Source organism: Hibiscus syriacus, unplaced genomic scaffold (genome assembly GCF_006381635.1).
Source record: "Hibiscus syriacus cultivar Baekdansim isolate YM2019G1 unplaced genomic scaffold, ASM638163v2 tig00110828_pilon, whole genome shotgun sequence".
Lineage (NCBI taxonomy): Eukaryota > Viridiplantae > Streptophyta > Magnoliopsida > Malvales > Malvaceae > Hibiscus > Hibiscus syriacus.
Window position 1 is genome coordinate 335213 of NW_024062880.1, and position 24519 is coordinate 359731.

General features: G+C 34.1%; 2 protein-coding genes and 3 non-coding genes across 7 annotated transcripts; 3 read left to right on the plus strand and 2 right to left on the minus strand.

The window, feature by feature from the left end:
* Nucleotides 1-22849, minus strand: LOC120142408 (glucosidase 2 subunit beta-like). 3 transcript variants are annotated; one of them, XM_039157113.1, is made up of 17 exons: nucleotides 22844-22849; nucleotides 14662-14670; nucleotides 5978-6090; nucleotides 5759-5878; nucleotides 5578-5673; nucleotides 4964-5203; nucleotides 3779-4008; nucleotides 3571-3669; nucleotides 3352-3471; nucleotides 2150-2474; nucleotides 1963-2067; nucleotides 1776-1877; nucleotides 1629-1686; nucleotides 1447-1515; nucleotides 462-549; nucleotides 215-276; nucleotides 1-126 (listed from the first exon to the last, which is right to left on the minus strand). In XM_039157113.1, exons 3-17 carry the CDS (start codon nucleotides 6084-6086, stop codon nucleotides 12-14), a joined length of 1938 nt encoding a protein of 645 aa, XP_039013044.1. In that variant the 5' UTR covers nucleotides 6087-6090; nucleotides 14662-14670; nucleotides 22844-22849; the 3' UTR covers nucleotides 1-11. The 3 variants fall into 3 exon arrangements, with proteins under 3 accessions (XP_039013044.1, XP_039013046.1, XP_039013043.1); XM_039157115.1 differs by lacking the exons at nucleotides 14662-14670; nucleotides 22844-22849 and having other exon boundaries at nucleotides 2150-2471; nucleotides 5978-6169; XM_039157112.1 differs by lacking the exons at nucleotides 14662-14670; nucleotides 22844-22849 and having other exon boundaries at nucleotides 5978-6166.
* Nucleotides 7161-7237, plus strand: LOC120142442. Its single transcript, XR_005517851.1, has one exon. It is a non-coding gene; the product is annotated as a small nucleolar RNA R12 (small nucleolar RNA).
* Nucleotides 7287-7370, plus strand: LOC120142439. The gene has a single exon (XR_005517847.1). It is a non-coding gene; the product is annotated as a small nucleolar RNA SNORD24 (small nucleolar RNA).
* On the plus strand, nucleotides 7455-7530 carry LOC120142441. Its single transcript, XR_005517850.1, has one exon. It is a non-coding gene; the product is annotated as a small nucleolar RNA R12 (small nucleolar RNA).
* On the minus strand, nucleotides 8431-11825 carry LOC120142407 (YTH domain-containing protein ECT2-like). The gene is made up of 9 exons (XM_039157111.1): nucleotides 11637-11825; nucleotides 11231-11307; nucleotides 10921-11077; nucleotides 10755-10828; nucleotides 10077-10670; nucleotides 9372-9962; nucleotides 9068-9280; nucleotides 8853-8996; nucleotides 8431-8759 (listed from the first exon to the last, which is right to left on the minus strand). The coding sequence occupies exons 1-9, from the start codon at nucleotides 11656-11658 to the stop codon at nucleotides 8589-8591; spliced, it is 2043 nt and encodes a 680-aa protein (XP_039013042.1). The 5' UTR covers nucleotides 11659-11825; the 3' UTR covers nucleotides 8431-8588.
* Nucleotides 22850-24519: the final 1670 nt, after the last annotated feature.

Genomic DNA, 24519 nt, shown 5'->3' on the forward strand with positions numbered 1-24519 from the left:
AACTGTTTAGATTATGTCGAAGCAGTAGAGAAGAGAATTGCATCATCGAATTCATTGCAGTTACTGCTTATTACCTTCAGTTTATCTTTGAGGCAAAGAGATGGGGTGGACAATAGAGCTACGTATCTGACATTACAAACAAAATTTTAGGAGAATAATTCGTGCACACATGCATGGACGCACCACACACACAGACAGGGAGAGAGAGCCTTACTCGCAACGGCTTGGTTCATCAACATCGGTGATCTCGTTTTTCAAGCCACATCTTAATTTCACCTGAAAGGAAGAAGACATTTATTGAGAACAATTACAACAATTTGATAGTCAACTTCATGATTCATTCTTGTTTTACTTTTGCCTACATCTCACTCGTGAAATAGTCCATAAGGAAATTGGAAAATAAAACCATTTCATTATTTAACGGCCCTGATCATTGGAAAAACCATGTAAGAGGACAGTACCTTCATGCTTCGATCCGGGCCATTCCAACACTTATCTCCATTTGAAAATACCATCATCTTGTATCCGTCCTCAAATTTGTCCCAACGTCTAGTATAACCCAACAAAAAAATAACCACAGAAGTCGAGTGAATATGAAACTTGTAAATGTTCAGTTGAAGAGAATTATGAAGGTATCCTACATGCATTCATCCATGCACATCAGGACAAGCACAATTACACTATCTATATTACTTATTATACCAGTACATGTTTGACATAGGTGGTTCCGTTTATTTTTCCAGAGTTTTTTCCTATATTTAGAGAGTAGGAGCACAAAACACATGTTTTCACATATGAGTAGTGCAAGGGAACTGTAAGGCATGTACCATAAACATGCACGAATAAGATACCACCTTACTAGCTACAACCTGGAAAACTACAGTTCCAAACAGATTCCAATATATCCTAGGAATTCAAAGCAGCAGGCGAATAAATAGACCAATAATTCTCCAAACAATGATTGATTAAAAAGCTAAGAGATTCAGCTCTAGCATTGACTTCCAAGGTAATAATAAAAATTTCGATAATCTCACAGTTGATAAAAAGCAAATAGATTTCATACGGTATATTCTATCCCTTTACATCCCAAATGACACCTTAAACTTTCCACTTTATAAAACAATGTTTCTATCAAGAATTTGTTTTCCATATACTAGTTAGAAAAAAGTTAAACTCCGTAAGCAAGATTAAGAAATTGGCATGTATTAATTAATTAGTTAATTTTTTAATGTTAATAAATATACCTTTTACCACACTCATCGACCCTTTAACCCTATAATGGAGTCTAAAATGTATGAGATGTTTTTCTTTAAATCAATTAGAGAACAAAATACCGTCTCTTTCCCTGCCTTCGGTGATCCTCTCTCTCCTTAGACAAGGTTCGAGGGCCAGTACCCAAAGAAATTATACAAAAATTAGAGAACAAAATGAATGCAAGAAGCCTACCCTAAATTGGTTTTTGAGTAGCCCTCCTCCTGAGAAGCTTGCTTGTACGGGCAGACTTTGTAAACATACCTGAAGCCAAAGGTCTCAATCATAAAAAGTGAAATAAATGGAAATTATTATAGCAATAATTTTGTTTGACAATCTATGCAATAGAGTATCTACTGCAACAAGAAGTTCTTAACTTGTTTTGCTTGATCTCAAAACAACGATCATAAAACGCGTAGAACTCCTTCTCGGGTCCTGTAATATTAAACACAATTTCAGTTTATTGAAGCCAAAGCAATACAATTCTTTTTCACCATTAGTCACTGAAAGAGTTTACCACATACCAAAATCATGTTTTAGCTTTTGTGTCAAACTTGATATCCTAGATTGTATTTTAGACAACTTGGCACTGGCTGCATCATATTCCTTGCGTATATGAGCTGCATCTGAACACGTAAAACATAAAAGGTTGCTCATTTCCATATGCTCAAATAAATTTTTAGCAATCATTAGTGGGAGTTCAGCATATACCTGATATATTCACTGGAGTTTTGAATACATTAACAGCATCAAGAACATTCCTAAATGTTCTTTGTATCTTCTCCAACCAAGACTGGTTATTTGAGGCGCTTGTTTCTAACAACATATTTAACAATAAGCTTAGTGATTGCATTAGCCCAGCTTAAAATGAAATATCAACCCAAAAAGAATTGCACACCTGACAAGTAAGATTCATCATCTGTGTCATATTTGTACGAGGTTGAGTCATCATTATTCTCCTCTTCATAACGATCATCCGGTTCATCATCTACATCATCTATATTATCATCATACTTTCCAGTTTCCTCCTCATCACTATCAGAAGCGTAGCTGTCATATTCTTCCTCCTCATGTTCGTCCTTTTGCATTTCTTCATGGCTGTCATCAGTATCATGTTTTGTTTCCCCTTGATTCTCAGTACTTTCCCCAGTCCAACGGGAAGCAATACGACGACCTAACTCTTCCCTCGACAATCCCTCTGTAATTTCAGATGCATCACTCTCCTGCAGACACCAGAGAGCAATTATGTGGACGAAGAAAGATGGAGTACCTCATAAACTTGTCAAGTTCATGCATGGACAGACTATTGAGAAACTTTTTGTACGGCTGCCTATTATAAAAACTATACGCTGCTTAAGTAAAATGTACTGAAGTAAAAGCCCTAAAAGAAAACTGTACTTCATAATTCACATATACTGAAAACCAAAAATATGCTACTCATGCTTGTTTTCATCCTTTCATTCTCAGTCTCAGACCCTTTCTTAACCCTACAACAGAATTTTTTTTGATAAGAATTGAAGGCCTCATTAAAAACCCCTTTCATGATTAATGGGACTCAAAACCTACAACAGAAAATTACAGAAGCTGCTACTTGTAATAAGGAATAAAGAATCCGGAACATAACCAAACGTGTTAGCTGATACAGTGGATCTTAAATCAACCTGCTTCTACTTCAACTCTATCATAGAGACAATTAAAAGAAACAAGTTTTGCAACAGTGCAGGATAACATGTTTACAATTAAAACCAAAATGTCAGCTAACATGTTGCTATATACCTCTTTGTGAAACCATAATTAACGATTTCATCTTTCTTTGTCCTTTGTGAGCTATTTCTGGGACAACTAATCTCCGGCTTCTAATACAATTTTTGTTTATTATTTTAAATGGCGCAACCATGACCCTTGGGTTAGATAGATAAACTATTCAATAGAACTTTTTCAACAACATGCTTCAATTTCTTATTTCTGGAAAGCAACTTAACTACTTAAGGGGGCTTATCCCTCAAGACCAATCTGACAACAATTTCTTCAATAGATTATAGCATAATATCCTATAAGCTTTTGACAAAAAAAGGAAAGTTGAGTAGTAGAGTAAATTACTGTTTTCTTGTCTTCACCAGATGGTATTTTGCTTCCGGCATCTTCATCAACTTCAGTTGACACCACAGAATCTTCATTGTGTCTTGGCAAAGAAGGCTCATGCTTGTTTTCTAACAAATGCTACAAAACAAAGCAAGAACATGCCATTCTCTAAGATAGAAGTAGAAAAGACAAGCATTCTGGAGGTTCTATGTGAAAGAAATGACCATTACAATATACCACCTCTTCCTTATTAAGAGGAACTCCTTCGGTTTTGGAAATATCACTGTTTTCAACTTTGTTTGATGGATCGCCTTCATTAACATCTACTTTGGGGTCCTGCCAAAAGTCGATAATAACAAAAACAATGAAAAAACAAACAGAAGTAATAAAATGTGCACTCATGTAAAGACAATTCAAGAGAAAATTAAAAAACAACCAAACCAACCTCATTTACAGAAGAATCCTCGATGTTACCAATTTTATCATCATTTGTACTTTCTTCGTGTTTGTCTTCACTGCTAGCTTCTTGCTCAACTTTCTCATTTTCCACCTTTCCTTCCTCCTCAGCTTTGCCTTTTTCTCTTAAAGCTTCCTCAGCTTTTCTTTTCTCATTTTCTTCCTTCTCTTTTTGCAACCTTTCTTTCTCCTCTGCCTTCTCTATTTGTTCTTTATGTTCTATACAAGGTAAACAAATAAATTATGTTGCAATAAGCTCAAACATTAACATGTACAAAGAAAAATGTAGGTACAGTTTGTGGACCCTTAGGTCAATTTTTAACAGCAAACAGATGAAAACTTGATTATTTGAACCCTCGACACACATAAAATGTAGGTTCTATTTGAAAAACTATAAATATTTCATGCATAGTTTTATTGTAATTATGTTTGATATATAAAGCCTACAACAAAGAGCAGTAAAATCACTAGATGGGTTTACGAAAAAAGAAAAAAGCAAAAAGCAATTTCTTCATGGATTGTCCTTGAAATGGTTTGGAAAAGGAAGAACATGAGATGTTTTAGTTAGAACAATAAATACCATGTTGTCAGACAATAGAAAATTTTGACTGCTTCTACCTACTTCACATTTTCAATACCTTTTAACTTGAATTAGTCAATTGTTTAGTTCCCTAATGAACAATCATCCACAAAGAAGGTAAATCTTTGATATTTAATTTTTGATGCATTAGTAATAAGAGTAAAGGCTGGTTTATTTTATTAGAATCAAGAGCAGTTTATAAATACACCTTATAAAATCATAGACACCATATTAAGGCAGTGTAAAATTTGGGATCTAGTATTGTGATGACATTTGCTATTAACACATGAGATATTTTACTTAATGAACAGATGAGAAAAACAATGAAATGATCAATGAGCTTCAGGGACAAAATCTTGTTTCAGGTAAACTATAAACGTATGACATGCCACATATTTGTAGTTACCTTCTTCACATGACATTTTAGTGTCACTGATCATGAAAAAGCTCACACCATAAACAACCACAACAGAAAAACAAAACAAAACACTTCAACAACATACACACGGAATCCAAATCAGACTAAGTTCAAGATTGCCTCATCCACAATGGTAACACGACAAGTAGGACGGAATCTTCAGAAGAAAATGTTACCTTTAAGCTGTTCAACAATGTCCTTCAATGATTTCTCCTCGTTTTTAAGCTTTGCTAGTTCTGCTTCATCTTTAGCTAGACCTACTTTAGCCACTTCAATTTCCTCCTCTCTCAATGTAATCCCCTCCTTATAAGTACTGATTTTTTTCATCAGCCTATCTCGAGCCACTTTACCAGCCTCCCAACACGTACTGGGGCACTTCACTTTACCATCGTACTCATCACTCCCATCACAACAATCTGAAGATAAAGTACAGTGAATAAAAAGCAACCAAAAGGGTACATACAAAAACAAGAGTTCATTGTTGCAAAATAAAATAAAATAACATCAGCCATTTTCTACTAGGCTGTAAACGAGCAGAGTAGAGCTCAATTCGAAAACTCATGAGTTTAAAATTGTCAAGCTTGACTCGAACTCGAACCTTATGTACATGAAAACCATAAATGTTAATAATATTAATAATTTAATTTTAAAAATCTAAAATTTTAGAATTCGAGTTCGAGCTCGAGTCTATTTGAATGTAACCTGAGCTTTAACCGCGTCAATCTCAAATAACAAGCTATATGTCTCGTCTCGTTTACAGCCCCATTCTCTACTAGTGAAATGAACTTACCACAGATCCCATCATTGACTCTAGAGGAAAACAAGAATTGCGAAACATGTCCAGCATTCCGGCAGTAGAATTTCGCTGCTGGGCAGGCGGATGTACCTATGAGAGAGAGAAAATGAAGGTTAAATAAGGAAGATGACTTATACCATGTCAAACCCATTAAATCAAAAGGGGGGAAAACCACCAGGCTCGTCCGTGCCGTCGGGACAATCGCAGAAATCATCATTGAGCTGAGATTTGGAGAATTTTCTGGATCCGTCTTTGCATTTAACGGTGTCCGACGATGATTTGTAGTAATCCAAATCTGGGTATCATTCATATAAGCAATTATCAGCATAAGTAAACGAAACAATGAGAAATCCGTTGGAAAATCGTTAGAAAAAAAAAAGAGATTGTACAAGACCTTGAGGAGAAATTCCATGGTAAGGGTGCTTAGGAGCAGAGGAAGACGATGATCTAAGAAATGAAGCTATGAAAAATACAAGGAGAATGAAAATGGAATGTGATTTCATCTTTCTAATGCAAAAAAAAATCTGAATCAAAAGCTTTCGCAAAGCCAGTCGGAGAACGAATACTAGTCGTCGTCTACAGCTTCCAACTGGGGATCTGTGACGGGGCTTTGCCAGGGCTTAAAATCTGAAGGACGTGATTTCAGAAACAAAACGGCATCGTTAATAAGAATTTAATATCACTCTAATAATTAATCTAATCTAATTACAATTTTATTTTACATATATTAATTTATTTTACTTTTGTGGCTGATAATTTGAATATGTATAAATAAAATACACAATCTAAGGGTAACTCATGTCCGGCAGCTTCAACGTCGAACTCTGGAACTTTTCGTAATTCGTTTTTACCTGGAGGAGGCGTTCCGCTCCACCTTCTTCAAGCTCATTCAAATTTAAGGGTCACTCATTCTAATTTTATATTAAACTCCTTGTAAAAAGATAAATGTAAAGATAAAAAACAATTTAATAAAATTAGAATAAACTAAGGTGCATACCGAACGAATAAATAAGAAAAGTAAGAGGCCATAATACACCTAAAAAACCATGAAGAAATAAGAGAAAATGATAACTGAAATACCAAATATATTATTTATCCTAAAAATAAATTTAAAATGACACGCAAATATTCTGAAAATAGCATTAAAAAAGTTTTAAAAACAAATAAAGAGATAGAGGCCCAAGCCCAAACAACAAGACATTAGGCTCTTTTAGGGTTTTTCTCCACGAGTTTCCACTATATATACCCTCAATATCTACTCCCTTCTCTGGAACAAGCTGCCGGGTTAACTCGTATCTTCTTCACAATTTTCTTAGTTAGTTAACGCAAATTTCCGAGTTCGATTTAACTCGGTGTATAGAAGGCCTAGTAATTGCAATCCTTTGATCTTCGTATACATGAATGGATCAGGGGATCTATCGTTAGGCCAAAGCAAAGGTTCGCTGTATACGCAGTTTTCCTCTGTGTATGCTCTTCCTTTAGCTCCGATTCTTCTTCTTCTGGGATTTATTGGTGACAAGGTAGATACATTTGTTCAGTATTCTTTGATTTTTTTTAGAAATTTGGAGGAAAATGATTAGAGGATGATGAAAAAGATCAGACGGATTCCCATTGATTTATTCCATGAGAACAGTACCAGCTACTTCTGACTCTTGAGCTTTTTCCTCTCTTTTTATTGAAAAATTAAGGTTTTGAAAATTGATTGCCCGTGATGTGATAAAATATTTGCTACTCTTGATGGTATTTCTTACCATCTGATGATCATTTCCACCGAGATCTCTGAGGCACTTTTGATTATTTTTCCACTTAAATCTGTTCCAGGTTATTTCTTTCGAGTCTTCTAATTGTTTTTTATTTTGATTTTGGAAAAAAAGAGGATGATGAAAATATTCAGACGGATTCCCATTGATTATTCTATGAGAACATTACCAGCTACTTCTGACTCTTTGTTATATTTCGTAAAGAAAATATTCATAAGAAAAAATATATATAAAATTAACGTGAAGGGTAAAAAATATTAATAGTGATTATAAGTTGAAGTTTTTAAGTTTACTTGTTTGTTAATAGTTATAAAATGATTTTATTATTAAAATTTATAAAATGATTTTATTATTAAAATTTATAAAATGATTTTTAAGTAAAAGTTATAGAATGATATTTTTTATTATTAAAAATTGTAAGGTTTTATTAACTACAGTATGTTATTTTATTGTCTTTTAATTGTTAAAAATTATGAAATGGTTATTTAATTAATTTTGTGTTCTAAATTTATCTTGTTTTGTTAAGAAATTATCAGTTATTTAAACTTGATAATATTTTAATAATGTTTATTAGTATTGTCATTGTGTATATAACCTTTTATGTACAGTTTAAATAGTTTTAAGATTAAGTTTTATCATTTTTTTAATTAATGTGTATGTATTTGAGTGTATGGATAGGTGAATAATTATTTTGTCTGTTATTAATTAATAGATTTAGTAAAATAATATTTTATTATAGATTATTTGTATATTTTTTATTTATTTGAAATGAATAAAATAAATGTATGAATATTCTTTCAATATGATTTGACAGAAGAAAGAATCGATAAATAAATGTATTGTTCATGAATAATAATAGTAATAGTAATAATAATGGACAATACTGAATATAATAAACATCAACGAAGAAGATAATAATATCATAAAACGAAGTCGTTTTGAACTGCAACAAGGTTTCTTATTAGTTTTCCCCCTTTTCTTTTTCAGAAACAGAATACTGCATAATAGTAATAATAATGGAAAAAAGAAAGAAAAAGGGGGTAATAAAAATAGAGAAACGAAACCTAAAAACCCAACTACTAAGAGGTAAAACACTAAATAGAAACATGTCCATTCATAGCATGTGGTCACCCATGGATCTGTGATCTATAGCAATTCTAAAGCATCAAAAATTTCACTTAAATAATCTCACACCCTGTGCAAGCATCATATTCTACAAGAGACCACAAACCACCGCAAGGGAATTCACGAAACGGCTACTGACCCATTTTGGGTATCTCCGGATTTTGTCTCTGGGCCGTTTTCCGATACCTCTGCATTACTGTTCAGGTGAGCGGTACTGGGTTGATTGATCAAACCACCGTTTGTTGCTACATCGTTCCTTTCAACCGCAGCTTCTGGCTTTCCTTCCCACACCTGTGATTTTGAAGAACCGAATCAGATCAATTTTCATGGATAAACAAGCACAGATATAAAAAGAACGCAGAATTTGGCCTTGAAGTGTTTTGCCTGCTTTTGCGACTGATGTTTAGCCTTTTTCTCCTGAATTGCTTTCTGGCGAACCTCGTAAAATTCAAAGTCGTCAAGAATGCAAGTTTTGCTCGAATGCTCCTTGAAGATTTTGAGCAACTTAAGCCCTTGCTCGAGCTCAATCTGCAAAAAAACCAAATGAAAGTTACCCTGACTCCGTAAAAAAAGAGAGCTCTTTTAGGAACAAAGAATACCTCTTGTGTATCCCTGCTATTCGTGACAGGCTTATTCTCGTTGTTCTCTAGGGTAATGTGCTTCAAGGAGTTGTTAGGTATATCCTTAACGATGTGCCACTTTAGTGGAAAACAACCTGTCCACTTGTCTTGTTGCCAGAATTCGACGTTCTTCTGAAAGTCGACAGGCCCTACCATTTCAGCAAGGCCAACAAATTGCCCGCTTGTATTGACCTACAAAAGGTTTAAAAAATCATAGAAATTAAGGGCAGCAACAAACAAGGAATAAATTGCCAAGATAGATAAGATGCGATAAGACACTAACCGAGAAGAAAAGAAATATAGGGCAATGAGCAGATTTCTGCTGAGCCTCCTGGTAAGCTACATCAAGCTTTTTGTTACCGTTTGGTGTGCTTGCCCAAACATTGTACTTGATGCTCTTGTGCACATCATCCTCGCTGTAAGATTTAATAACAAAGAACTTGGCATCATCAAAATCCACAGGGAATTCCTCTCGGTTATATTGTTCACGGTCTGGAACAATGTATTCCTTTTCTTTCTCCTCATCCGAGGTTCCATCTGCGGGAATATTTTGCCCATCAGTAGCAGCTGAGACATGAGTTGCACCCTTCTGGTTCTTGGGTCCCTTGGCCCTAGGCCCCCTGTTCAATTCATTAAGACTGTCCATGATATCATTGTCAGAACCAAAGTAACCATTGTCTCGTCCCCTTGGTCTATACTTGTTGTCAGGCAACCAACCCTTTCCATTTGTTCGCAAATCATAACCATTAGATCCAAAGCCTATTCCAGATCTGAACGTGTTACCATACTGGTTATATGGTTTGTTCGGGTACATCCTTTTAATATAACCATGTGCAGTGCCCATTTCGGACATTGGCCCAGGATGATGCAGTCCCTACAAATTCAAAGGTACAATCAATAGAAGAAAAATTTTAGAAGAATATAACACCAAAATAAGTAAGATCCATATTGTGTTAAATACTTATTAGACAAGCCAAATCATACATACCATATAATTAGAATTAGATTGGAAGTTTTGATTCCTTGAAGATGGAAAACCATTTGCTTTTGAAACCGACTTGTTTATTCCAGTGTTTGTCACAGGCCTGTGCTGTCCATCAGGATACATAGAGCCATCATGCCATGGGATAGGATACCGAAACCCATCAAAACCATATCTTGTATTCTGATATCCGGAGGTAGAAAAACCAACTGACGGTGCTCCCTTTCCATAAGAATTATTAGAATTAAATGAGCTGGGATATGATGCTTTTATTGCAACTGGACCATTATTGCCCTTCACACCGCCTCCATTAGCAATTCCATTGGAATTCAAATTCACCGTTTCAACAGGTGAGGGCTTTTGATCAGCAGCAGCAGAGGTCACAAGCTCACCATGGGGTGGAGCAGCAGGGTTTGGAGTGAATGGACCACTGGACATAGTAACCGGCTGGAAGAAGGGAGGATACTGGTAGTGCTGAGGCCCATACAGTTGACCATCACTTCCCAAAGTCGGAACTGGGGAAGTTGCAGGTGAATATGGTCCATATGGTGCATAGCCATAACCATGGTACATAACAGATCCAGTGTCCGTATATACTCCCTGACAACACAATATTACATAAATTTAATAAAAGATATAGCAGCTAACATTTACTTCCAGTACAAGGAGAAAATGAGGACTCACATTAGTCATGTCAACTCCATCAGGATTCACATATTGTGAATACTCATCCCAGTCATTACCAGTGCCATCAAAGCCTGCGATACACAACATGCAGATGAAATCCAACTTTAGCTCCAATTATTTCATAATAACAGATCCAAAACCAAACGAACAGTTTGTTTGCTACCTCCATAGTAATAGGCAGATGGATAACCACTAGGAATATAACACATAGTTGGATCCACAAAATCGGGAAGCAAAGGCGTTGCAGATCTCTCAAAAGATGGAGCTTGGGTATTTCCAGCGTTGCCTGAATCAACAGAACCGTACTGATAAACAGAAGGCTGCAGAGAAAATAAATCACGCATTTAGATAACCATGATCCAATCAACCAAAAATAGATCCGTATTCTTTCCTACTTAATTTCGACTAAAACATCAGCATCGCACAGCAGAGTTTTATCCATACTAGCAATCAAAGTAGGAAAAGGAAGCTACCTTCTTGGTAGGCTCAGGAATATCCAAAGGCTTTGCTTGTGAATCTATAGACAACTTCTGCAACAGCTCTGCTGCTTCTAAAAGAATGCAACAAGTTAAAGAAAAACGAATTTTCGCGATTTAGACTCACAAATTATAAATAACAAGTCAACAACAGAGAAAACATTCCTTTTGCAGCAAATTCAATCAATCAATCAAATTGAATAACAACAAAATCAAAAGCTTCTGGAATACTCGAAAAAAGATCAACAACCATATAAAAGGAAGCAAACGGGGGCATCAATCTTATAAAATTGAGAACAAGAATCGTTAGAAACAGCAATTTCAATGCATATGAGGTGGATCGAAAAGCGTGAACACGTACAGATCTACACGAAAAAACACATAAACGAATGATCGAGGATACCTGCAGGGCAACTGTACGCCATCCCACACTCTAAACCCTAAAACGGATCCCAAGAGCTCAGATTTGGGGGTTTTGGAATGGCAAATTACACTCCAAGCCTCGAGGCCACAGCCGCCAAGAGAGAGCGATTTGGGAAATTAGGGAAAAGAGATAGAGATTTGAAAATCCAAATCCGGTGATTCAAAGAGCACCACGAGGCCTGTCTCAATTTTGCCTCTTTTTGTTTTGGTCTTCACCCAATCATGCTTTTCCAATGTGCTGTCATTCTACGTGGCGTTATTCTATTGGTTTGATTGCATCATAGATTCTTTTTTTATTAGTGGATGACATAGGTACGGTAACCGTCGGGGACGAAATTCGTTAGAAACCATAAATTAGTTCTAATTGGAAAGAAATCTTATCCACATTTAATAATATAAAAATAATCAATTTACTTTTATTAATATATAGATTGATGGCTTAATACTTTTGAGGCCTCAAACTTTTTTCCTTTTAAAGAAAAAACTAATTTTATTAGATACAAAAAATATCTCAAATTATAATAAAAATTAATTACAATTGTAAATCAAACATATAATTAAGGAAAAAATTATAATACATCAAGTAGATCTGATCGCATCAATAAACGATAAAAGAGGATCAAACTATTGAAAGACCACCAACAAACCGTAAATCAGACTCGAGCGATGTAAAAAGCTACCCACAAAAGCAAATTGGATAGTCAAATCCAATTTGAGAGTCCAAAGCACGGAATATCAACAAGATATCAGATAAACGTCATCTTAATCAGTCGTGACGATGTCAAATCAACCATTAGAAAAAATATAAATGAAAAAAATGAATAATCAATCGAAAAACATGTCAAAAGGAACACAGAAGAAAACATGTCATAAAGTTAATAAAAACGTGTTATAGAAACATACATATTGAAAACTAAAAAATAAAAGAAAATAGAGATACAATATAAGAAAAAGAAAAGACAATAAAAAAATTAATGATCGATAATCAATATTAAAATTGTTATCTTCGTCGATCAATAAAACAAAAAATAAAATAGATGAACAACACACCAAAGACAACTTTTGAGGCCTCAACTTAAAAAAGAAATCAATACGACCCCTATATTTTTAACTTGATTAAGCCTTTTGAAAACCTAAAAGAATTATCATTCTTTAACCGACTAGAATGATATAATTCATTTGACTAGCGATACGCATGTAAATGCTAGGAATTTAACTATTTTTTAAAATAGACTTATTTAATTAATTAAACATATCTACCACGATATTATTTACATGTGAACCTACATAATAACATCATAATGTGAGCCTACATAATAACATCATAATAATCAAACGATAATTTTCATCGGTCGAAAGGTGAAATAAAATAATTTTTTAGGTTTAAAAAGGCTTAATTAGATGAAAAAAAAATCTAAGAAATGAGGAAATTTTTTATTTCAAAAAATCGAAAATCTCAAGAACCATTAATTAAGCCTAGATTTATACATATTCTTTAACATAAAATTAAAATCAATATAACCCCACTGTTTTATTTTCTTGATTATATTATCATAAATTAATTCTTTTGTCAACTTTATTTTTAGTTTCACTTAATCGATTTAAATATTTTATTTTATTATTAAAATATAATTTCAATATCAACTATTGATTAGCCTAATAAAATAAGACATTAAATTTCCTAAACAATGTCCGATATTCAATAGTTGGAATATGTTCCATTGGTTTAGAACTCTTATAGCTTGATAAATTATAAAAAAAAATTAGCACATTGAATATAATAGAAATTTAATATGATTGCTTAATTATATAAATTTAATGACTGTTTTGTAATAATTCAATAAAATTTTGTAATTTTTAAAAATTTGATGATCAAAACGATCATTTTTGCATAGTCCAGTGATCTCTTTTACCCTTAAAAGAATTTAGTCATAAATGTTCTTTAATCCTTTTAAAATGTTTATGATCTTTCCACCATAAACCCTGCACTGAATGCTCAAATAAGGGCAATAAATAAAAATTATCACCAACCTATCGATTCCAAGTCCCTACTGTAGACACCCGTTTTTGTCCGGGTCTTATTTATATATATTTATTATTATTATTATTATTATTATTTATTATTATTATATTATTAATATTACATTTTACATATTTTTGCAGGCCAAAGCCCAATACAACAAGGCCCAACCTAGGCTTAACCCGAGCCCATCATATGATAACCCAACAAAATTAGGGTTTCAAAACCCTAAATCATCATCAGCCGCCCCAACAGAGGAAAGAATGCCACGCCGCCGTTACTGTTCCGGCCCACTCCGATGGTCCAGCCGCCGTCCCCACGTCACCACAGTCATCTACAGCAGAACCAATCAAACAGAAAATAAAACATCATCAACAGTGGACCAAATCAACCAAAAAACCAAACCCCAAATTAAAATACCAATAAATCCCTAAATATTCGGGATTTATATCTTACAAAATCAGAGAAAGCCATGAGCTATTCTAGACATCATCATCTCACCAAACGAAAAAAATCAACATGCAAAGCAAGATAAAAGGAAGGAAGCAAAGAGAACAGAGAGGGGGATAACAAAAAAAAGAGAGAGACTATTCGGGTTCAGGGAGAGAAAAAAAAACCAGAAAAAAAACAAGAAAAAAGAGAACTACTAGAACCAAACAAAAAAATAAAAAAAAAACAAGAGGGAAATAGAGAGGGAGGAGACCATACCTTGATCGGAGAAGTCATCGAGAAGAGGAAGGGTCACCGGTTTCTTGTTTTCTCAAAAGGTATACCTTAGATTTAAGGGTTTAGGGTCGGTTTTAGGTTAGGTAGGGGTGATTTTCGGGTTGAGGGTAAAGGAGGGGGTCTTTTGAGACTGTTTACTCCCTCCGACCGCCGGGCACTGCCGTGCCGGCCGTCATGGGCCTCCGGGATAGCCGCCGGTATGAGGCGGCCCTTTCTTCCCCGATGGGAAGAAGTTGAGAGAGTTTTAAAACTCTCTCACTTCTGTTTTCTTTGGTTGAGCGGCTGAGAGAGGAAGAAAATAATGAGGGATTAGGGTTTAGAACCCTAAATATGGTTTATGACCACACAGTCGAACGACGTCGTTCTATGGGGACCTTATGCGTGTTTTCGGATTGTGGGTTAACTACATGTTTGGTCCCCCATATTTTGTAATCTGTTTGTTTAATCATTAAACGAAATTTCTAATATTCTGTTTCAGACGTGTATTTTACAATATTTGTATTTCAGTCACTAGTTTGTTTACTTTGTCATGTTTATGTATGTTTTACTTTAGTATCAATGTTTTTAGTTATTTTATTTTAGTCACTGGTAGCTTGTGTTGTGTATTTTTGTTGACATTTGAATCTGGTCATATCATTTCTAAATATTTTATTTTAGTCACTGCTTCACTTTTGGTTTAATTATTAGTCGGTCTTAATGTTTTGTTTTAATTCATTTTAGTCCTGTATTATGTCTTTTAAATGTTTATATCTAGCTGTTAATTTCATGTAGTTTCATTTTGGTCATCAATTAATGATTTATGTTTATTCTATTTTGGAGTTGATATTTATACCTTTTCATTTTGATCCCTATTTGATCACTAGTGTGCTTTGGGCAAATACTTTGTTTTGAGCCCTGATATGTGATTTATTTCATTTTAGTCACTAATTTTATATATGGTGTATTTTCTTTGATGTTTTAATTCGGCCATGTCTTTTGTAGGATTTTTATTTTAATCATTGTTGGGCTTTTGGTTTAAGTATAGTTTGATCCTTTATCTTTCTGTTTATCTCATTTTGGTCACTAACAATATTTATGGGCTATTTTCATTTTTAACACCTGTATTATTTAATATGTGCAATTTGAACTATGGTAATTACTTCTTAGCCCTGTTAGTTTATGCTTTTACTAATTTAATCCATTATGTTTATGTATTTCTATTTTAGCCCTATTAATGTATGTTATGTCATTTTGTGGATATTTGACTTTAGACCCAATGTTTGTAATAATTTCGTTTTAGTCTCTGATTTCATATGATAGGTATTTTGGTAGATGTTCGAATTTATCCCTGATATTTGTGAATATTTTATTTCAGTCATTTATGTATGATTTTATTGTACTGGTTATTCGGTTATTGTATTATGTAAATAATGTTTTTAATTTCATTTAATGTAAATATTTTATTTGTATTTCCAATTACATTTATTCTCATTATATTTGTATCTATGTATGAAATATTGATTTTCGATTTTATTTTCAAGAATACATATGCGTAGAATGAGCGTGGAAAGTATCACTTGGTCGAAGTGGTGTGATCCGGTACGGCATTTTAACGACATAGAAACTTGAAATAAGTTGAGTATATTTTGCTAATTAATTTGTTCAAACGATGCAATGTGTTATTTTAAGTGACAATTTACTTTATTTTATGTGAATGTAAATTTCAAAATTTTAATTTGTATTCAATTCACGTTTTTAGTTAATCAATTTATTCGTATGTAAACATTGTTTTTAGTTATATTCGATTTGTATTTTTAACATAATCAATGGTAGAATATTCTTTTACGAATGAGAAATAGTTGAAATAGCTTTCCCGACGGAGGATTGCAAATTTCAAGATTTCTGATTGAGTTAAAGGATTTTCTTTAAATAATTCGAGGCAAATTAAATAAATCTCAATAAATAGATCATAGGTTAATTTTATATTCGATTTATCATTTCCATCATCACGACGATATGTAAGCGATACAGTACCAATTTTGGGCGCTGTGGGGGTGCTAATCCTTCCCCACACGTAACCGACTCCCGAACCCATCAAATCGATTTTCTGGTAAACGTAGACCCCTTTTGTCTTTAAAAATGATTTTTCTTAAAATTATTTTAAAAGATGTTTTTAGGTATTCGACCTGCCTAATCTAAAGGTCGATGGCGACTCTTTTCAATTTTATTCAAATCAATTCAAAATCACCCAATTTTTCCAAAATAAAGTCGTAATCGTTTTTAAAATAATATTTAATTGTTTTACCTAAAAAATGGTTATGACAGCTTGGCGACTCTGCTGGGGACTTTTTTTTAGAGAGTCAGGCTGTATGTCGTTTACATATTGTCATCTTGGTGGAAATTATGATTTCTAGTTTTTAGTTAATTTATGATCCGTTTATTGAAATTTTTAATTGCTTCGTTTTTTTGTCGTACTAACATTTTATTTTTGGCTTTCAGCTTTGTCAGGATTTTATCATTTTTCCTTGTTTTGTTTTCCTTTTGGGTCGAAGGTAGGTATGTTCCTCCTCACACACATCACTCGCATTAGCATAACATAAGCTCTAGACACGAGCTTCGATCCAAATTAGTTGGGGTGAATGCTTTACTCTCGTAAGAATTTATTCTTCGTATGAGTTTTAGCAAATAACCCATGGGATACATACCTTATACCTTCGTAGGGATTTATTCCTCGTACGGGTATAAGACAGTGAATCCCCTCGAATTGAACTCGTTCCGTTTGAAACCTGTAATGGGTGAGGATCGAGGGTCTGGCAGACCAAGGGGGCACCGACATCAAGGACAATTCGAGTCCCTTTTTTCCGTTAGAGCCGAAACCAAGCATATAGTGAACCGTCGAACGATCACCCTAGGTATAGTCATACCGAACCTTTGTCCGTCAGTAGGTACCCAAAATAGGTGTACACGAAGGAGGAACGACTCTAAACCTTAACCTTTTAAATTTATAGAATTTTTTTTTCCGAATAAAGCATGCGAACTAGATACCATGCGGTTAGGACCAATTTCTTGAATGAAAATAGATCATTTTGGGTAGATAGCATGTCCGGGTAGGATTGTTATTTAATTGAAAGCATGTTTGGGTAGATATCATGACAGGGTAGGTGTTATATCCATCTCTGAATTACATTTTATCCGTATAAATTATTTTACACATACTAACTCGTTTTTCTCTTTTGTTTTTATACACTAACTTATTTATTTTGTTTATGTCATTTTTTATCTTTCTTTGCATTGCATTGCATCGTCATGACATAATGCGAAAAGTGTTGTTCCGCAAGGGGATATTCGAGAGAGAAAATTTTCACAAGAAGAGATAAAAGTTTTCAATCAAGCGATCGCATACACAGACATGCATCGAGGGCTAAAAAGAAGTCCAGAGTACAAGAATGAGATTTTCTCGAAGATCGTGCATCATTCGAGACTGATATGATAATCCACTGATCTAAGGAGTAATCCAGCAGTAGATTCTCATCCACAATTATTCCATCGTTAACCATCAGGGAGTGAAGCACAAACTTCAGCATAGCCGAGGTATTGATGGAGTTAGTTTACAGAGCATTGAGGGGTATCGGTTCCAAGTACAAAGATCCGAGACGAAGCAGTGAGCTTGAAGATAGTGCAGCATCCGAGACTGAAATGATGATCAATTGAGCCAAAGAATACTCCAGTAGTAGATTTTCATTTACAATCATTTCATCTCTAGTCATTAAGGATTGACGCACTGACTTCCGCATCGTCGGGGCATTAACGGAGTCATATTACAGAAACGCTTGAGGGGCATCGTTTTCGAAGACGAAGATCCGAGACGAAGCAGCGATCTATTTCAGACTCAGCATCTAAGCGAATGCATGTCTGTAAAGTGGATTGTCTTGTGAGGCGAAGGCTTTTATCTCTGGGGAAAATTGTTCTAAAATATTCATCGTTGGGATCAACATTTCTGCATTTGCATTTGCATCATTGCATTTTGCACAATATCCATTTAAGCATGTTTACATGAATTAATCATACATTGCGTGAAACTTTGAGGAAGCACTTCTAACTGTGCAATTGCATTCACACAGTACTGAGAATGGATGTAAAATTTGAGGAATTGAAGAAAGCGTTGAACGAGAGTTTGCAAAAGATGCAAGTTGAGTGGGAGGTTAAAATGGAGCAGATGCAAAAGACTACCGTGGATCGTATCTTGTAAAATCAAAGTGACCTGGTGGATCAAATGGTAACAAAATTGACTGAGCTTAACCAAGAAAAAGGCAAAGAAAAGATTTCATTGACCCGTGAAACAGTTAAATGTGTGAAAGCACAGGCTAGTTCGCAACCAATTATCTCGCCCAACAGGATTCCTAGTCACCTAGCGACGAGAAGAGCCAAGAACGAGATCCCAGATAATTTGAAATAGTGGTGCAGAGAGACATTCCATGGAATGAGAGGACAAAACTCTCACAACGGGATAGATTCAACAGAACTAGTACTAGTTCCTGACCTGGTGCTTCCGCCCAAATTCAAGATGCCCGAGTTTGAAAAGTATAGTGGAACCAGTTGCCTTAATTCACATCTCCCGATGTTTATCCAAAGGATGACTGGATACACCAACAATGATCCGATGTTGATCCACTGCTTCCAAGATAGTTTGATGGGACCCGCTTCTAGGTGGTATAATCAACTGAGTCATACCCAAGTCCGCTCCTGGAGGGATTTGGCTAGTGCTTTTCTGGGCCAATACAAGCACATGATTGATATGGCCCCCGATCGAGCAATGCTTCAGAACATGAAGATGAAGAATTATGAGAGTTTCCGACAATATGCTCAACGATGGAGGGATTTCACATCTCAAGTGCATCCGCCAATGACTGAAAGAGAGTTCATCACTCTATTCATCGATACATTGAAGTCTCCATATATCGACTACATGATAGGGGTTGCCACTAAGAGTTTCTCTGACATTGTCATGTGTGGAGAAATGATCGAAAGAGCAGTCAAGAATGGCCAGATAGGAGGCACTAGTCATTCCGACAATGAGGAAAGAGATGATATTAACATTGAAGGATCTTATCTAGCTAATCTGGGGACCAAACCTCATAAGGCATTATGTCGCATCAATCCAATCCCAATGACATATGAGGAATTGCTCCCAATGCTAGTTGAGAGGAACCTTGTGACTCCAGTTCAATCCAAACCAAGAGATACCCCATATCCTGAAGGCCATGATATTAACGCCATATGCAGCTATCATGTTGGGAGCTCGGAGCATACCACTGACAACTGCAAGACACTAAAGCACAAAATCCATAATATGTTTTATTCAGGGGTATCCTAATACTAAGCCAGAGAAGTCATTGCATCAACCACTTGCATCCATAGAGATTGTTTTGTTTGAACTCGTTTTTGTTCTTTCTTCAATATTTGCTTAAATATTTTTAATCTTTGATGACTGAAATGATGCTACTTTCTAAGGTTAAATAATTGAACAAATTTTAATCTTTAGTTCTTTGAATATCGAATGAATTACATATTCTTTTAATTCTTCAAGAATTATAGATTTTTGACATATGGCAAGATTAGACCTATTTTATTCTGTCTAAACCCAAAATAAAATCTCTCGATTTTTTTTTACCCGAAATAATTCCTGGTCACTACCAATTTTTGACATTCTATCTCTTTGAGACCTTGAAATATTCTTTTCGACCTTGAAACATTCCCTCTCTTTGAGACCTTGAAATATTCTTTCCACCTTGAAACACTGTATTTATTTTTTGAGACACAAAAGTCATACCCATACCTTTCTTTGAGCCAATAAAGTCACCATCGTCTCCTTAGACGTAAAACCAACATTTTCTACCAATGAAACCTACAGACATTGAGTACAAGATGTTCACTTGAACATAAACCTTCCTACAAAGAAGACACAGTGTGGGGCATCTCGCATCAATTTTCTGAAGACGAGCATGAGCAATTGAGACATGTTGAGAGCAAGAAGCGAAGAGAAAAAATACAATTCATTCAAAATAATTCTATCATGCATTAATTACTGTTTTCATTTAAATAAAAATTAATCCTGAAAATCTATCCCCCTGGGGATACCTCTTCTGCAAGGACTTCTGTGTATGAGATGATGAACGGCTTTCTTTCTTTATCCCTTCACAAAAGGAGAAAATATATCCCTTGTGTCCCCTTTGAGCCTGAATGATATTTTCTTTTGATTCAACCCTAACCAAGGATCACCCTCCACACTGGGGGTCAATGTGAAGGAAATCTGAGTGAAGAAAATTGATCCAAATGAGATACCGAAAGGTGAACCAGACGCAGAGTGCAAAGATCAAACCAAAGAAAAAACAAAGAGCAAAGAGAAAAATCAAAGCAAAAATCAAAGAAAAAACAAAGAACAAAAAGAGGACAAAGAACACAGACAAAGAGTCTCCTGACTCAAATGACGCATTGAGCTTCAAACCGTGAGATTAATCAAACACAATCACTCTAGAATCACTTGACTCGAAGATCATAAAACATCAAGAGAAGGACATGCGAGTATACTCAAATTGAGCAAAACAAGATCGAAGGCATCAGAGTTAATTGATCCTTGGTTCAAATACCCTTAAAACACATGTTTGGGCCTTTTATCCCTTTCTTTCATAACCCTGAACCATGACCTACATTATGTGCCTTACAAGTCCCTTCTAATCATACATGGATTTCTAAGCGGAAGAGACTATCCTCATATTTCATCCCGCCTATCAGGATTAATATTTTACTTATAAAGATTTTCTAAAATCTTTAGTGCATGATAGAGAAAAATAACAAAGGGGGGTTAAAGACGTAAAATTCTGAGTAACGTCTTGAAACCAAAGGAGGATTCGAGTTGAAAACCTGAAAGGGCGGCTCGAATATGAAGATTATTACATAGGAGACGATTGCTCAAATCTCTTGATGAGGCATCACACAACATGAATGAGAACATGAGAGTTGGGAGTCAGAGAACACTTCCAATAACTGAGTACAGAAGCTACTCCATCAGATCAGAGAACATCAAATAAATGAGAACACTATACTTTTGACCAAAAATAACCACTTGCGACTTTTGATCCTTCCTTACTTAACCATTTCTCAAAGATAGCATTGATCTTGACACTTGTCAAATAGCTATAATTTATTGAAGGATTAAAATTGTAATTAATTCTTTGATATCCAATGAACTCTTGTTCTATGATTTGTCAATTGTGAAACCTTGAAAGGAGCAACATTTTTAAAACTTTTGATTAAACATTTTTCAAAACTATTGATATTTTCAGACTTTTGAAAATAAAAGAAGAAGAAAAACATTTTCAAACAAGATAATCTCTCTGGAGGCGTATCTTGGAATTCAAAAAAATATCTATCTGAAGCTCAAGATCGAAGCTGGGGCAAGAGAAGTTAAATTTTAGGGCAAAATTTGATGGAATAAACAAGTTGTCTCAGGTCTAAGTTTGCAAGAGTACACCCTAGTGGAAATGCAGACAAGCTGAATCAATGATAGAGTGAAGAATACTCTCGCAACTATTCTCCTTCCAGATCGAGAAAACATACATACATACATACATACATATATACACATACATACATAATACATAAAATTTGCATCAAACATTTATCATCATATATATTAAAGACATTTTTCTCCTCACTTGAGGACAAATTGGACAAAAAAATCAAATAAATTTCATATTGACATCTATCATAACATCCAAGATAGTTAGTCAAAAATGCATCATTCTGATCTTTTCAGGAAATAAGAGCTCGGAAATAACCAGATGTTTTCAACTTGAAAGAACAATGCAATCCACATATTTGGCTTCCTGAAGTCAACAATCAGATCTTCTGAAGACGTTTCCTCAACATGCAGGAATCAATAGACAAACTTTGAGCTATTGAGATTATTTTCTTAAAAAAAATATAATAAATAAAGTGTCGTCTCACTAGAGATAGTTTTCTTAAAAACAAATTTTATTTTGTCTCGCTTGAGACAAATTTCTCTTTAAAACAAATTATGTCTTGCTTGAGACATTTTTCCACAAATTTTGAGAATTTTAAAACAAATTGCGTCTCGCTTGAGACATTTTTCCTTTGAGATACAAATTTTGAATCTGATTCACTAAAAACAAAATTAATCTCACCTTAGATTGTTGTTTCTTTCAAAACAAATTTCGTCTCGCTTGAGACCTTTTCCCTTTGAGATCTAAATTTCGAATTTGTTTCACATTAAACAAAGTTGATCTCACTTGAGATCGTTTTCTCAAAAACAAACTTTGTCTCGCTTGAGACAATTTCTCTAAAAACAAATTTTGTCTCATTTGAGACTATATCTTAAAGCAAATTTTGTCTCGCTTGAGACATCATTTTCTCTCATAATACAAATTTCAAGGTTGTTGTACTTAAAGCAAAATTAATATCACTTGAGATTTTCAAAGCTGATTTGTCTCGCACGAGACAGTTTCCCCTTTTAACAAATCCTGAAATTGTTTTATTTGAAACAAAATAAACACTTTTGAAAACACCCTTGAGATTATTTCCATATAAACAAAATTGACAATATTTGAATCTTTTAAAACGATTTTTTTGTCTCTCTTGAGACAGTTTCTCTTGAAAAAATCTTTGAGTTTGTTCATTTTGAATAAAAATCTTGGAGTTTGTTCCTTTTGAATAAATATCTTTGAGTTGTTTCTTTTGAAAAAAATCTTTGAGTCTATTTATTTTGAAACAAAGTTTTGTCTCTCTTGAGACAGTTTCTCTTGAAAAAATCTTTGAGTTTGTTCCTTTGGAATAAAAATCTTGGAGTTTGTTCCTTTTAAATAAATATCTTTGAGTTGTTTCTTTTGAAAAATCTTTGAGTCTATTTATTTTGGAAACAAAGTTTTGTCTCTCTTGAGACAATTTTGTGAAAAAAATCTTTGAGATTGTTTCTTTTGAAAAATCTTTGAGTCTATTTATTTTGAAACAAAGTTTTGTCTCTCTTGAGACAATTTCGTGAAAAATCTTTGAGTCTGAAACAAAGTTTTGTCTCTCTTGAGACAATTTTGTGAAAAAAATCTTTGAGATTGTTTCTTTTGAAAAAATCTTTGAGTTTGTTTCTTTGGAAACAAAATTTTGTCTCTCTTAAGATAGTTTCTTTTGAAACAAAAATCTTTGAGTTTGTTTCTTTGGAAACAAAATTTTGTCTCTTGAAGATAATTTCTTTTGAAAAAAAATCTTTGAATATGTTCTCTTGAGACAGTTTCTCTGAAAAACTAACTTTTGAGTTGTTTCTTTGAAAAACAAATGTTGTCTCTCTTGAGACAGTTTCTAATGAAAAACTAACTTTTGAGATTGTTTCATTTGAAACAAATTTGGTCTCACTTAAGATTGATTCATCTTTGAGTATGAAACAAAATTTTATCTCTTAAAGACATATTTCTTTTGAAAAAAATCTTTGAGTTTGTTTCCTTTGAAACAAAATTTTGTCTCTCGAGACAACTTCTTTTGAAAATACCAACCTTTGGGATCGTTTAGACCATTTATTTTAAAACTACCCACCTTTGAGATTGTTTTTATTAAAACAAATTTTGACTCCCTTGAGGCAGTTTCTCTAGAAATACAAAATCTTTGAGTTTGTTTCAATTGAAATAAAACCATTTTTGAGTCGTTTCACTTGAAACATTTTCTCTTGAAACATTTTCTCTTGAAACATTTTCTCTTAAAACAATATCATCTTTGAGTTTGTTTCTCTGGAAACAATGTTTTATCCCTTAAAACAATTTCTTTTGAAAAAAAAATCATTGAATCTCTTTCTTTGGAAACAAAATTTTGTGTCTCTCGAGACAGTTTCTTTGAGAAAAATCTTCGAGTTTGTTTATTTGGAAAACAAAATTTACCATCTTTGAATTTGTTTCCCTTGAAACAAAACAAACATCTTTGAGATCAATTCCCTTTAAACGAATTTTGTCTCATTTGAGACAGTTTCCCTTTAAACGTCATCTTTGAGTCGTTTCCCTTAAAACGAATTTGGTCTCTTTTGAGACAGTTGCTTTTAAAAATATCATCTTTGAGTTTATTTTTCTTGAAACAAATCTTT